Source organism: Cnephaeus nilssonii (assembly GCF_951640355.1).
Source record: "Cnephaeus nilssonii genome assembly, chromosome: 7".
NCBI classification, from domain to species: Eukaryota; Metazoa; Chordata; class Mammalia; order Chiroptera; family Vespertilionidae; genus Cnephaeus; species Cnephaeus nilssonii.
In genome coordinates this window covers 96,575,909-96,589,290 of record NC_137078.1, presented here as the reverse complement: position 1 = coordinate 96,589,290, position 13,382 = coordinate 96,575,909, and the positions used below count along the sequence as shown (strand labels likewise).

The following is a 13,382-nucleotide window of genomic DNA, read 5'->3' as shown; positions in this document are numbered from 1 at the left end:
TACCTGGCAGGAGGGATGTGAGGATGCAGGAGCTCAGGTGTGGAAGGTGAACCTCTACTCGAGCTCCCTGGCGCTGTTATTATTACTTTAGTCTTATTTCTCCATTCCCGTGGACATTTGCAGGAGCCAAGGTGATTGGTTTTACTTGCTTCCTCCCCACGCCGTGCTTTCTCTCCTAGCCCCGTTCCCTCCTTCCCCGCCCCATCCTGGCAGAAGTGCCCGAGAAAATCACAGGCATCACCCGCAGGGAGCAAGTGGGCCAGTGGCTAACGCCTCGGCACACAGTTCCTAGCTGTACGGTTGGCAGGGCTTACCGCGCACCAGAGAGGTTGTGCCGCCTGCCTGAGCCACACAGCGGGGGTGGCTGAGCTGGACTGGGACCCTCCTCCGCCTCCTCGCTCACCCTCTGGGCTCTGGGCTCTCACCGCACCTCTCCTTCTGCTTCGCAGAGAAAATCTACATCATGAAGGCCGACACCGTGATCGTGGGGACCGTGAAGACCGAGGCGCCTGAGGGCCGGGGCCTGGCGGGGCCGGCGGGGCCGGCGGGGCCGGAGCTCGAGGAGGACCTGGAGGTGGACCATGCCCCGCACTACCCGGAGCAGGAGACAGAACCGCCTCTGGGCAGCTGCGGGGACGTCATGTTCTCGGTGGAGGAGGAAGGGAAGGAGGACTCCTTGCCCGAGACGGCGTCTGGGAAGTGAGGCCTGGCTGGGGCTCAGAGAGCCGCTGGGTGGCCCTGGGAACCGGGCGGCACGGTGGACCACGCTGGTGCAGAGGCCCATCTGCTGATCTGACTTTCCAGCACCCAGTGGTCCATGCAGGAGGGGCCTGGGGGGGTCTCTACCTGCATCCCCAGCCAGCTGCCCCCCACCCTGACCCTAGGGCAGGGGGCTGTGCAGTAGAGACAACCAAGGTGCTGGATTTGAATGGCGATGTTTGCTGGGGCAACAGAAAGATAGACAGTAGAGACTGGACACTTGGCCTCTGCTGCTACTGAGAAGATACCCCAGATTCCTGGCATGGGGCCCCCCACCCTCCAGGGTGGAGCCCACCTGAGGCAGAGGCCATGAGGCCCACACCCCGTGCCTTCTCCCCTCGCCTGGGCCCCTGGAGAGATCCCCACTGGGCCTTGCTACCAGGCCAACAACCCGCAGTTACTGTAAACTCGGCTCCCAGTGGCCCCGAGCCAGCGCCTGTGGTTTCTCCTCGGGCAGAAGGGAAACAGAGAGATCGGGGGCCAGCTGGCCCATCTCAGCCACTGCGGCCATGCTGTGCTCTGTGCCCTATGCCCGGTGGTGCCCAGCCCTGCGTGGGCCGAGGGGGACCCTCCTGGTGTTGCCCCTTCCCCGTTCTGTGGCCCCACGGTGGGCTCCCCGCCTAGGATCAACTCGCTCATCTCAGAACGTCCTACCAGTCCCAGTGACTGTGGGCCCTTCTGGTCCTTGCCTGCTCGGTGGGCACCGCCCGCTCTGTCCTGGGAAATGAAGATGCCCTTCCCCGGATCTGCCGCCCACATGGATCCCGATGGCACCAGGCCTGCCTCTTGCAGCAGCGGCTCCGCACCCGTGTTGGGACATGGACGTCAAAAGCCGCGCCTGCCTTATCCTGGGCTTGCGGGGAAAGCGCTGCGTAGCTCAGTCTGGGGTCAGGATGTTTGCATCGCACACTAAGGAATAACCCGTCGGCTGGCCTGCTCTCCCAGGGCTTTCAGACTTGTGTACGCAGGCGCGTGACCGTGGAAAGGGACCCGTGGGCCGATGACAGGGGCGGCAGGACAGGCACGTAGTTGCGGGTCGCCGCAGGCTCCTGGAATTACCCGCTGAAGCCAGGCCTGAAAGCTGCTGTTTACGCACCAGCCGCTCATCGCTGGAGGAAGTCGGGGCCGGGTCAGGAATCGCAGGGGCAGTTTCTGAAACCTCTCCGATATTTTGGGGAAAGTTGGAGAGGCGGGGACACCGTGAGAGGCCGTGACACCAGAACCTGGAGAAGTTCATGTGGGATGGCTGATCTTTGCCCAAATGCCTGTGTGGGCAGCTCTGCACCCAAGCCTCCGTGCCCGAGGTCAGCACGCACCCAGCACCCCGTGGGCAGGGCTCAGGCTGCCCGTGGCGGGACGCGGACATCTGCTTAATGAAATGACGCACTCCCTCGCCCAAGAGCCCTTCACAGAACGTGAACTTTAAAAAGTCACAAAGTTCCTTACCAATGACCGTAAGGCTAAGGAATCTCTCATGGAGACTGAGAGTCTTGGAGGAGCTCTGAGGACGGGGATCCCCCACCCCGCTGCCCGGCCTCTGGAGGGTCTCCTCCCTGTACCTCCCGCGCCTGCGCCCGGGCCCAGGCCTGCCTGGAGGACACTCCGAATAAAGCTGCTCTGCACCAGGCTCCCTGTGGGTGTTTGCAGAAGGGACTGTGGGGAGAGGGCATCACAGAAGCAGCGCCCATGCCCCACCTGGGGGTCACAGGGAGGGGACTGAGGGGTCGATGGGAGCCTAGGGCTTCATGAGGGAGCTGGAAGGGCCCACCCCTCGCAGGACTCCAGGCCCCACCCGGTGGTCAGTGGGGGCCCGGGGCGACTATCGCTGCCCTCCGGTGACAGGGCCTTCTTAGCCTCTGCTGTTCAGATGGGCTTAGGGTGCCAGTTCCCAGGGTGCTGGAACCTCACACATGCGCACACCCCCTTCCTGAACGGCTGCAGTCAGGAATGAGTGATAAGTGTCCTGCGGAGGCTGTCGCATTCGGAGAAACCCCGCTGTCCCCCAGGGCAGTCTCGGAGGTGGGAGACGGCTCTAGGTGCTTAAGGCCAGGCCTGTCCCTCAGATGGAGCAGGAGACTCAGTCTCCCCTGTCTCCATCCTCCCGCCCCTCCCGTCCCGGTCATTGCTGTCCCACAGCCCCAGGACCGCTCTGCTGGGCTGAACAGAAATGACTGTGCAGAGGCGAGAGGCCGCCCTCCAGCTGAAGTTTCTTGGGGGGCTTCTCACCTCCACCCCTTCCTTGGTCCTCCCTGTCCTCGTGGGGGGCAGGGAGGGGCTGGGGACAGATGGGTGGGGCAGGGACCGGATTCACTCACAGGCCCTTGACCTCGTCAGTTCTGTTTGACCGGAAGCCAAGGTGAGAACATTAAACACTTCAAGGATGGCTACTCCAGCCCAAGGAGAAGCTGGCCAAGCCCACCTGGGGCTCCTGCACCCTCCCCAGGCCCCAGGCCCCTGGCCCTGGGCCAGCACCCATGCTGGGCGCACACCTAGGACCCTGCGGGGCGCCCCAGAGGAACAGGTCTGCAGCGCAAGTGACCGAGGTGCAGGCAGACAGTGTGTGGCAGGGACTGGGATTCAGGCCCAGCTCTGCCGCTTAGTGGGGCTGTCGAGGTTAGGTGCCTTGATCTCCCTAGAGCTCAGTTTCCTGCTCTGTGAAATGGGCCAGGGTTGTGGGGTCCCCTTAAACGCCACCTGACATGGGGCTGGCGTTTGCTGTGTGGCAGCCTCTGTCCTCGGTCCAGCCCAGCGACCACTTGCCAAGTGTGAGCCCCTCCCTGGCCTGCAGAATTCAGCCCCTCCACCAACTTACCAACAGGGAATCTCCAAGAGGCACTGGGCTGAGAACCTTCTCCCAGAAAAACCACATTAAAGCCGGTGGCTGGTTCCGGGCTGGCATCAGCTTCGGTTCGCTGACGGGGCTCCCAGGCTCCCGTGGGGCCTGGCCTCCCTTGGGGTGTGTTGCTGTGGGAACCCCACAGTGGACAGACTGCTTCTTGCTCTGTGGGGGACCCAGAGGGCCCCTCATGTCACAGTCACAGGAGTGGCTGCTGGTTGGATGCCTGTAACTCTGTGCATTTGTGAAGTGTTGCAGGTCCCTCTGCAGGGACGTCCTGCTCGTGGTTCCAGGGCGTTCCAGGCGGCACCGCATTGATTGCCGTTCAAAATCTCCTTTCCTCCCCTTCCCTCCCCCCTCCCTTCCAAACACACCTGTGATGAGCCAGGACCGGTCCAGCTGCAGAGGATGCGCTGCGCTCCGCCCGTCTCTCGTGGGTCCTGTGTCCAGTGGCTGAGACCCACGATGGCACAGAAGCGAACCTGTGAACAAGTCATTCCGGAGACGACGGGGTGATGTGCTGGGAGCGCCCCAGTCAGGGGACCATGCCGTGCCTGGAGGGCAGGGTCGGCTCTAGCCAGGTGGCCCAGGAGGTGCCCTTTGAGCTCCACCTGAGTGACATGATGCGTGGGCGAGGGGAGGACCTGGGGGCCCAGCGATCTGGGGAGTCATGAACCACAGCTGCAAAGGCCCCGAGGTGGGGATGCTCCTGGCCTTGGGACTCGAGGAGCACTAGTGGGAGCACTGGGGCCGGGCGGAGAGAAGGTGAGCAGCAGGCCGACAGCCAGGTCATGGAGGGCCTCGTGGGCCATTGCAGGTGCTCAGATTTGATCGTCAAATGGATGGAGACTTGCCTTGGGGTGGGGAACACAGTACAGTGTACCAATGATGTGTTGTGGAATTGTGCACCTGAAACCTGTGTAATTTTGTCACCCTAATAAATTCAATAAAAAAAAGGGGGGGGGGAATAAACATGAAAGAAGAGAAGTGAAAAAGAAAAGACTACATTTATTTCTATTTCCCTCCCGTCAGAACAACAAACATCCTGCTATTCTCTCAGCAGTGGGCGGGAAAGGCCAGCAAAGGTGGTTTCAGCCGATTTCAGACAAAGGCTGAGGCTGCTGGTAGCCGGGAAACAGTTGGCTGTTTCTCAGAAAGGCCGGCAGGAAGGCTGCTCCGGGCGAATTAACAAGTAGCAGCTCCGGGGCCAGGCGGCTGTCGCCGAGGGCGGCTGGCTGGCTGGCAGGCAGGCAGTCTGTCTAGGTTCCTCTTTCTTTGGGTGTCTTCCAGAAGAGTAAAAACCAAACCAAGAAATCCTGGGGAGGCCACAGGCCTTTGTGTGTGTTTGGTGTGGGGCCCGCACTCTCCTCCCGTGTCCCGTTTCATTAGGGCTCCTGGAGTCAGGGGAGGAAGGAGGAAGGAGCCTTCGGGTCTCAACCTCCAGCTCAAGGAGTTCCCAGCTGCAGGGCCTCAAGCGAAGCCCTTAAGCGCTTTCAACTTTGGTTTCCTGATCTGCAACCCGTGCGTGCGTGATAATGACTGTGCGGTAGGTGGCTGGAGGTACAATGGGTGAGGTCTTGGCCTGGTGCCTGGCATGTTCCCTGTTCAGAAAACCATGGCCACCACCAGCAGCCCCTAGTCAGAAAGAGCTTTCAGGTTTGTCCCAGGCTTTCTGCATTCTTCATGCACGTGGGCTTCAGAATCACAGCTGGAAGTAGGTAGGCTGAGTATCAGCACTCCCCTTTACAGCCTGAGGCTCAGAGAGGTGAAGCAACCAGCCCAGGTCACACAGCCAGGAAGTGCCAGAGCTGGAGTTCAATCCCCCAACTCTGTGGTTCCAAGTCCCCCTCTGCCCATGCGCTCCCCCGCCGCAACCCCCCCCCCCCCCCCCACCACCATTCCCCCTGTGGCCGCGCTGTGTTTACATCACAGTTATCAGCACACGCTATGCCCTCTGGACAGGTTTCCTTTCTCCTCCAGGTCACCACAGCTGGGAGGTAGGGAGGAGGTTGATTTGATTCCTCGTTTTATGCAAGAGGCTAGGCAACTTGCCTGAGATCCAGCGGCAACCCAGCTGTGATTTCTTTCTGATCCTTCTGCCGCAGAGCTAACCCAGCCAGAGCCTCGCTCCTCCAAGCGGCTTTCCTTGAAGGTGGCCTGATTCTGAGACAGGGAGACCCAGGCCTGGGAGGACAGATGGACAGAGAACCTCCGCGGGAGGACTGGCCAACCACCGGATCGCCTTTCACATTCTCAGAACGCATACCCCGCTCTCTGCCCCACGCCAGGGTCCAAGGTCAAGAACAAGCCTCCCCATTTACCGGACGGGGAGACTGCGCGCCGTGGCGGTAAGGTGGTTTGCCTAAAGTGCCCGCTTGGTAAGTTTGGTCCCTTGCTGTGTAAGTTGGGACTGGGGCGGGGAAATGGCCATCTAGCCCGAGTGAACAGTAAAGATGATTTGCTGATTCTCAATCTTCCTTAAAAAACCACCCACAACTTGGTGTTAAAGTAAAAGCACCTGTGGTGAGAGCTTTGGGTGCGTGTTTATAAGACAGCTTGGCAAGAGCCAAGTGGTCCCCACAGTCAGACAGACAAGCACAGACGGGAAGCAGGACTCCCGCCGCCTCCTGGCCCTCTGGCCCGTGCCGTCCCGCAGGTCCCTGCCTAGAAGGCCGAGCCTGGTTCACACTCTGCCGTCGCCGTCTGGAAAATGACCGATACACACTGAACGAGGCGCTCTGTGTTTTCATCTTCCCTGGGTCCCTCACGTGATGTAGCCCAGTGGTCGGCAAACTGCGGCTCGCGAGCCACATGCGGCTCTTTGGCCCCTTGAGTGTGGCTCTTCCACAAAAGACCACGGCCTGGGCGAGTCTACTTTGAAGAAGTGGCGTTAGAAGAAGTTTAAGTTTAAAAAATTTGGCTCTCAAAAGAAATCTCAATCGTTGTACTGTTGATATCTGGCTCTGTTGACTAATGAGTTTGCCAACCACTGATGTAGCCGATCCCGCACCAGGGTCAGGGGACTTGTCTGTTAGGAACTTAATGTCAGGGCCCTTCATTTGCATCCCCGTTTGACCTCCCAGTAACCATGGTTACAGGTGAGCACATGGCTTCCCAGGTCTCCAAGTGATGACTGGCTGGTGACTGACCTTAACTGTCCCAAGTGGTCTCTTGTCACCTCAAAACTTAGTGGCTTAAAGCAACACTAGTCATTTATTTCGCTCACACATCTGCGGTTGGGCCCGGCTGGTTGGGGAAGGCTCATCTCTGTTCACGGTGCCAGCTGGCACCGGGCACTGCACTGCTGAGGCGGCTGGCAAGCTGTGGCGTGCTTTGGGTTGCTCGCAGCACGGCGGCCGGGTTCCTAGAGCGAATGACCCAGGGTAGGAAGTGGGAGCCGCCAGGTTCTGAATACCTGGGCCCAGAGACGGGCGCGGTATCACCTTAGTCACAGTCCATTGGTCCAGCAGTCACCGCACCCAGATGCACAGGGAGGGGATGTAGAGCGGCAAAGACCCTGAGAGCTTCTGTGTCAGGCACTGCCCTGAGCACTTCAGCTGCCTCATCTCATTCTCCTGATCATCTGATGCTCAGTGTTCCCAGAGTTGCCTCAAGGAAGCGAGATAACCTGTCTGAGGTCGCCTGGCTGCAATTTGAATCCAACTTTGTCTGTCTCCGGAGTGTGAGCTCGGGACCCGGGGGCTGACCTGTGTCTCTGTCTCCCCCCCCCCCCCCCTCCCCCCGCAGTCAGCACCAGGCGGGGCCAGAATTCAAACCTGCACCCGTCTGATTTGAGAACATTGAGGCTTTCAAAATAATCAGCTCCAAAGCTCTCGTTTTCCAGCTGGGGAAACTGAGGCTCCGACAGGTCTTGTTGGGCCTCCTCGGAGAAGGAGGGCAGGGCTCGGCACCTTCCAGGGCAGGAGGGGCCCCCTCCCCCGGGCTACCCGGAGCCTGGTCAGGAAGCCGCAGAGCGCTGTGGGCAGGTTATGCAAGAGCAGGCTGTCGCGAGGACCTTGTTTTTCACTGCGATTACACTTCACTCAGGAAATACCCACAGCCTCGGCGGGGGGCGAGGGAGGGCACCTCACCTCGGGCTGAAGACCCCCCCAAACACTGGGCACTCCTGAGCGGGGCCAGCGTCCCCTGGGTCACATCCATTCATCGAAAGTTTCCCGAGAACCACTGTGCCTCCTGGAGCCGGGCTCTACCCAAAGCGATGTGAAGGCCTCCGCTGGGCCGTCCGGGAAGTCACACGTCGGGTAGAATGGCATACGAACTCTCCCTTGTTGAGGCTTTTTGTGCGAACTCCTTCAAACCTCACAGTGCCCCAGGCAGTGGTTGCAGTCATTACCCCTATGTTACCGGCCAGGAAACCGAGGTACAGGCTAGTGAAGTTCCTGCCCAAGGTCACCCAGCAGCTAAGAGGTGTAGGCAGGATTCAAACCTGGGCATCTGGCTGCAGTCCGAGCTCCCCACCATTTGGCCTGCTGTTCCATTGCGGCGCAGGTTGAGGTCATCGCTGTGCTGTGGCCCCAATCCTGAGTCTTGGGCCCTTCGGAACACTGCAGGCACCCCCAGGGCCCGGGGGGATGTATAGGGAGTACGTCCTGGCTGCCATCTACCCTTTCCTCCCAAAGCCCGGGTCTGACCAGGCCACTCCCTCACGGAGCCTTCCGTAGTTCCCCAGTACCTGCCGGCCAAAGTTTGCCAAGCCAGCCCTACCAGGCATGTCCTGCTCCCTCCCACAGCTCCTGTATTCAAATCCCCAGTGAAGCCCAACTGTGACCCTCCCCGCCATCGCTGAACACTGTTCAGTGCCCCAATCCCAGACCTCCATCCTCATCTTCCCTTCCTCCTCCAGGAAGCCTTCCAGGACCACCTGGGACCAGGACTTTTGTGTCCACCGAGTTCCCACAGCACTGACTGTTCCAAAAGCCTCGCAAAAAATATCTGTATGAAAAGATGAATTTGTTTATTTTTTTTTCAGTCGTTCGAGCAACAGATCTGTATAGAGCACCTACTGTGTGTCAGGAACTGTGCTGGGGAACATGGCGGGGGTAGGTGGGGACAGGGCTGTAGCGCCCACTGTGTGCCATCTAGCCCAGATGGTGTGCCTCCACTCCCGCCCCTGTAACATGGATTCAATGAGAATACCTATTCCAAAGCGAGGGTGCGAGGATGAGGTCCATTCATTCATGCAGAGGGGCAGTAAGGAGCATGGGCGATAACCTCAGCCAGGGGTCACGGCAGAGGTGTGTGGGGCCCTGAGTGTGGGTCAGGGGGGCAGCCAGGGCTTGGGAATTTGGCACATGTCACAAAGGTCCGGGGGGATGGAGAAATTCGGGGCATGTGGGGGCCAGTGGGCAGCTGTGGTCGGTGTGTCAACAACAAGAGCGTTGCCCAATCGGTGTGGCTCAGTGGTTGAGCGTTGACCTATGAACCAGGAGGTCACGGTTTGGGTTCCCCGTCAGGGATCATGCCTGAGTTTCGGGCTCAATCCCCAGTGTAAAGCATGCAGGGGGCAGCTGATCATTGTCACCATTGATGTTTCTCTCTCTCTCCCTTTCCCTTCCTCTCTGAAATCAATAAAAATATATTTAAAGCAAGAAACGAGAGCGTTTGTGAGTCTGGGGTGATGCATTCCCTAGGTCTCTAGGGAAGATGATGGAGGTGGTTCCGCAGTGGGCATTGTTCTGCAGGAGCTGGGAGGGAGACTGGACAGGCTGGGCTGGGTGGTTGGTGGGAAGTTGCACCCGCCTTAGGAGCGTTGGAGAACTACAGGGGAATTGGGGACCCATGGGGGTTTCCTTTGAGTGTGACTGAGGCTGAGCACTGGGGGAACTTCACAGGGAAACCTTCCCTGAACCTCGGGGGATGCCGGGCTCCATTGCGGGGTATGTGTGTGTGTGGGGGGGGGGGCGGGGGGGGGGACGCGGGGAGAATATTTGGCTGCATTTATTGAGCACATACCATGGGCCAGGCACTGTGGACTCCTAAACTCTGGTCCTTATAGCATCCCGGCAAAGGGTACTTATTCCTCCCCATTCTATAGATGAGGAAATGGAGGCTCATGGAGGTGAAGTGATTTGTCCAAGGTCAAGATCAAGGTCACATGCTGGTAAAGGGCCTGACCTAGGCCTTGAACGCAGGTCTTGGGGGTAGCAAAGTTGATGCCTTTCTGGTGCTTGAAATTCCACCATTCGTTCCTAGAATTAAAGGTTCCTGGGAGCTTGTTTGGGCACATGGTTGGGGCAGGGTCTCAGTGACCTGTGGGTGAAGGGGCAGGAGTGTTCTGCCCAGCACACAGTAGGTGCTCAATAAGTAGTGAGTGATCTGCAGGACAGCCAGGACAAGCCTGCCTGGGAGGTGAGTGGCTCTGACTCTCTGGCAATGAGGTCAGGTAGACAGACTTCACCGGGGAGAGGAGCTAGAGGTGAGCAAGTCATGTCACCTATTCGCGAAGCCCCCAGGCTCCTGAGCTGGGTCTCTCTGTCCCTCCAGCTCAGTTCTCTGCCTCCCATCTCCTGTGTCTCCTGCGTCCCCTGCCGGGGGTGTGCCTGAATCAATCCCATCCAGCCCTGCCCAGTTCTGGCTGGCAGACGTGTCCTCGTAACCATCTGAATGAGTGAAGATTGGGAAACTGTTCGGGGGAAAAATTACTAACTTTTTCCTGTTTTTGAATTGGGGAAGGGACGGCCAGCCAGGGAAATGAGGTCAGTGACTTGACTTTGCGTCTCCTTGCTGGTGAGCTGGGACTCAGGGCCTCCTGTCCTGTGTGCCTGAAGGGCTGGGTATCATGTCAGGGAAACTGGCCAGAGCCACCCACATCCAGCTGGTGGGGGACTGCCCCAGGCCCTCTCACTGCCTCCTCATTCCCTGGCTGCCCCCTGGTTGTTCCCGCTCTGAGCCAAGGTCTCGAGGTTTCACTAAGGAGAAAACTGTGCTGATTCCTGTTGCTTCAGGCCATCTGGCTGTTGGGATGCCTGGGAGAGGGGCTGAGGAACATGAGGGATTCCACTCTAGACCTCATAGTCCCACAGATGGGGAAACTGAGGCTTGGAGAGGTGAGAGCTGTGCCCAAGGTTGCACAGAGAATCAGTGGCTCTCAGGACTAGAACGCAGGTGCTGGTGCTTTAAAAATTTAAACAAAGCCGGGCTGGCAGCGTGGCTCAGTGGTTGAATGTGGACATATGAACCAGAAGGTCACGGTTCGATTTCCGGTCAGGGATCATGCCTGGGTTGCGGGCTCCATCCCCAGTGTGAGGCGTGCAGGAGGCAGCCGGTCAATGATTCTCTCGCATCATTGATGTTTCTATCTCTCTCTGGCTCTTTCTTCCTCTCTGAAATCAATAAAAAAATGTACTTTTTTAAAAAAGTAAATAAAAATTTAAACAAAAAAGAAAACCTTTATAAAAAGAGAGCTAACCCTAAGTTTTGAAAAAGAACACTAATAAAAACAGAAAAAAGTATAGTGAAAATAATAGAAATTATGCACGATCTCATCACCCATTCTAACCCTTTAAACATTTTGGTTTCTTGCCTTTCTTCTAAAAAATTCTTTTCAGTGATTTATTAACAAAACAAAATCTCTCCACTTATGGGTGTAATTGCTATGGGTGTTGGTTCACAGCCACCTCACACTGTTACAGTCCTCTCCCTCCTACAATGACATGTTGTTGGAAGTCCATGCCTTTGGCTGTCAGCATGGATCCTGGAGGGAACTTTTAGGGGACTCCTGCTTTGAGTTCTTGTTCATTTTACGTACAAAGCCTGCTTTTTCTTAACACAGCTCAGTCTGTGCTGTGTGAGGGAATCACTTTGCCTACTTCAGATTTTAAATTACGCACATCATTCCACAGAGCCAGGATCACTGATCCAGACAGTGGGATTTAAGGGTTCTGGGGATGTGCCTGGCTGGTGTAGCTCAGTGGTTGAGCATTGACCTATGAACCAAGAGCTCACAGTTTGATTTCCCATCAGAGCATATGTCTGGGTTGCGGGCTCAATCCCCAGTGTGGGGCACTGGGGCATGCTGGAGGCCGCCGATCAATGATTCTCTTTCATCATTGATGTTTCTCTCTCTCTCTCCCTCTCCCTTCCTCTATGAAATCAATAGACATTTATATTTTTAAAATCACCTATAAAATAGGACTGTAGGGCCCTGCCCTTCAGCTCACCTGGAGTCACTACAAATATGAAGGGGAGCCCACGTGCAGAAGAGGTGAGTACCCCGGCTGCACCCAGCCAAGGAAACACTCAAAGGATCAGAAGACCCAGGAGAAGCTCTGAACAGATGAAGGGCGTCCCATGTTCATGGATGGGTGCTGCAGTGATGTCTCTTCTCCCCCACATCACCTATCAATTCAGTGCCCTCTGTGTTGGCATCATAGCTGGAACTTGGGGAACTTCAATATACTCTAAAATGAGCACAGAAGAATGAAGAACCACATAGAATTAAAATGATGTTGACAGAGAAGAGCAAGGGAGATTCGTCCTCCCAGATACTGAACATTCTACAAACTCTGCTAATGAAAGCCATGTGGGACTAGCCTAGGATCAAGGCCAGGGGAACAGCATGGACCATTCAGTGATAGACCCATGCAATTATGATCGATGATGAAAGGGTGGACTGTTTGGCCAGTGATGTGGGAAAGACTGGCTCACACTACGAAGAAAAATGAAGTTGGTGGGGGGTTTTTCCCCCTAGGTCTTCCACACCACACATAATCTGGTTGTACTAAAGACCTAGATATGAAATGTAAAATCATAAAGCTAATGAAAGAAAATAAAGAAAAATCTATTTCACAATGGGGGTGGGTGGGGAAGGAGCTTTTGACTAAGATCCAAGTGGCAAAAAAGAAAAAAAAAAGAATGGGTTTGATTATACTAAAATCAATGATTTTTTTCTGAAAAGCAAAGAATATCATAAACAAGGACATATCAGACAGATGACAAAATGGGGCAAGTATTTGTGATATCTAAAAATGACAAGGGATTAATATCTAGAATATACAAAGAATTATTGCAAAGCTACAAGAAAAAGACAGGAAATGATAGAAATTTGGTCAAAGGATATGAATAGGCAGTTCAGAGAAGGGAAAACCCAAATGACTAACAAGCAATGAAGAGGTGCTCAAACCCACGAATGTTCAGAGAAATAAATGCAAATGAAACAACAGTGGGTTCTACTTCACACCCACCAAGTTGGCCAAAATCAGAAAGTTGGCTAATGATGAGTTTGGGGGAGAGTGTGAAAAAAAATGGGGACCCCTTTGACCCTGTGGTGGGAGGGAGCGTGGCTGGCGTGGTCATCCTGGCGTGGCCCCTGGGAGGGAGCGTGGCTGGCGTGGTCATCCTGGCGTGGCCTCTGGGAGGGAGCGTGGCTGGCGTGGTCTCCTGGAGTGGCCCCTGGGAGGGAGCGTGGCTGGCGTGGTCTCCTGGGGAAGCTCCTGGCAGTGTTAGTGAAATAGGTACACAGGAACTCCAAGACCCAACAGTCCCATCCCAGAGGAATTGAGACACCCACAGACAGCACCATGTGCTTTACAAGGACAGGTGGCCTGAGCGCATGGCGGGGCATCAGGGGGAGCAGGGCTGGGGCAAAAGGAAAGCACAGCAAGCTCCGAGGTGTATGATTCACTGAAACCACCGTATGTCAGGTCCAAGAAGCTAAGAGCGAGAGAGAAGCTATGCAAAAAGATTCCATTCCCGCCAGCCACCAAATTATAAAATGCCCAGGAACAACTTACTAATAAAGGGAGGGGTTGGGGGAGAGGCTAGTTGA

General features: G+C 56.4%; 1 protein-coding gene across 1 annotated transcript in view; it reads left to right on the top strand.

Moving 5' to 3' along the window:
- The window catches only part of TNFRSF8 (TNF receptor superfamily member 8), a gene marked incomplete at both ends in the record, with an annotated part of 33,681 nt that extends 32,978 nt beyond the window's left edge, over positions 1-703 (top strand). Inside the window, one exon of the mRNA XM_079777885.1 lies at positions 450-703. Coding sequence (XP_079634011.1) covers positions 450-703 — 254 coding nt within the window. The remainder of the gene's footprint in view (positions 1-449) is intronic.
- Between the last annotated feature and the right edge of the window lie 12,679 nt (positions 704-13,382).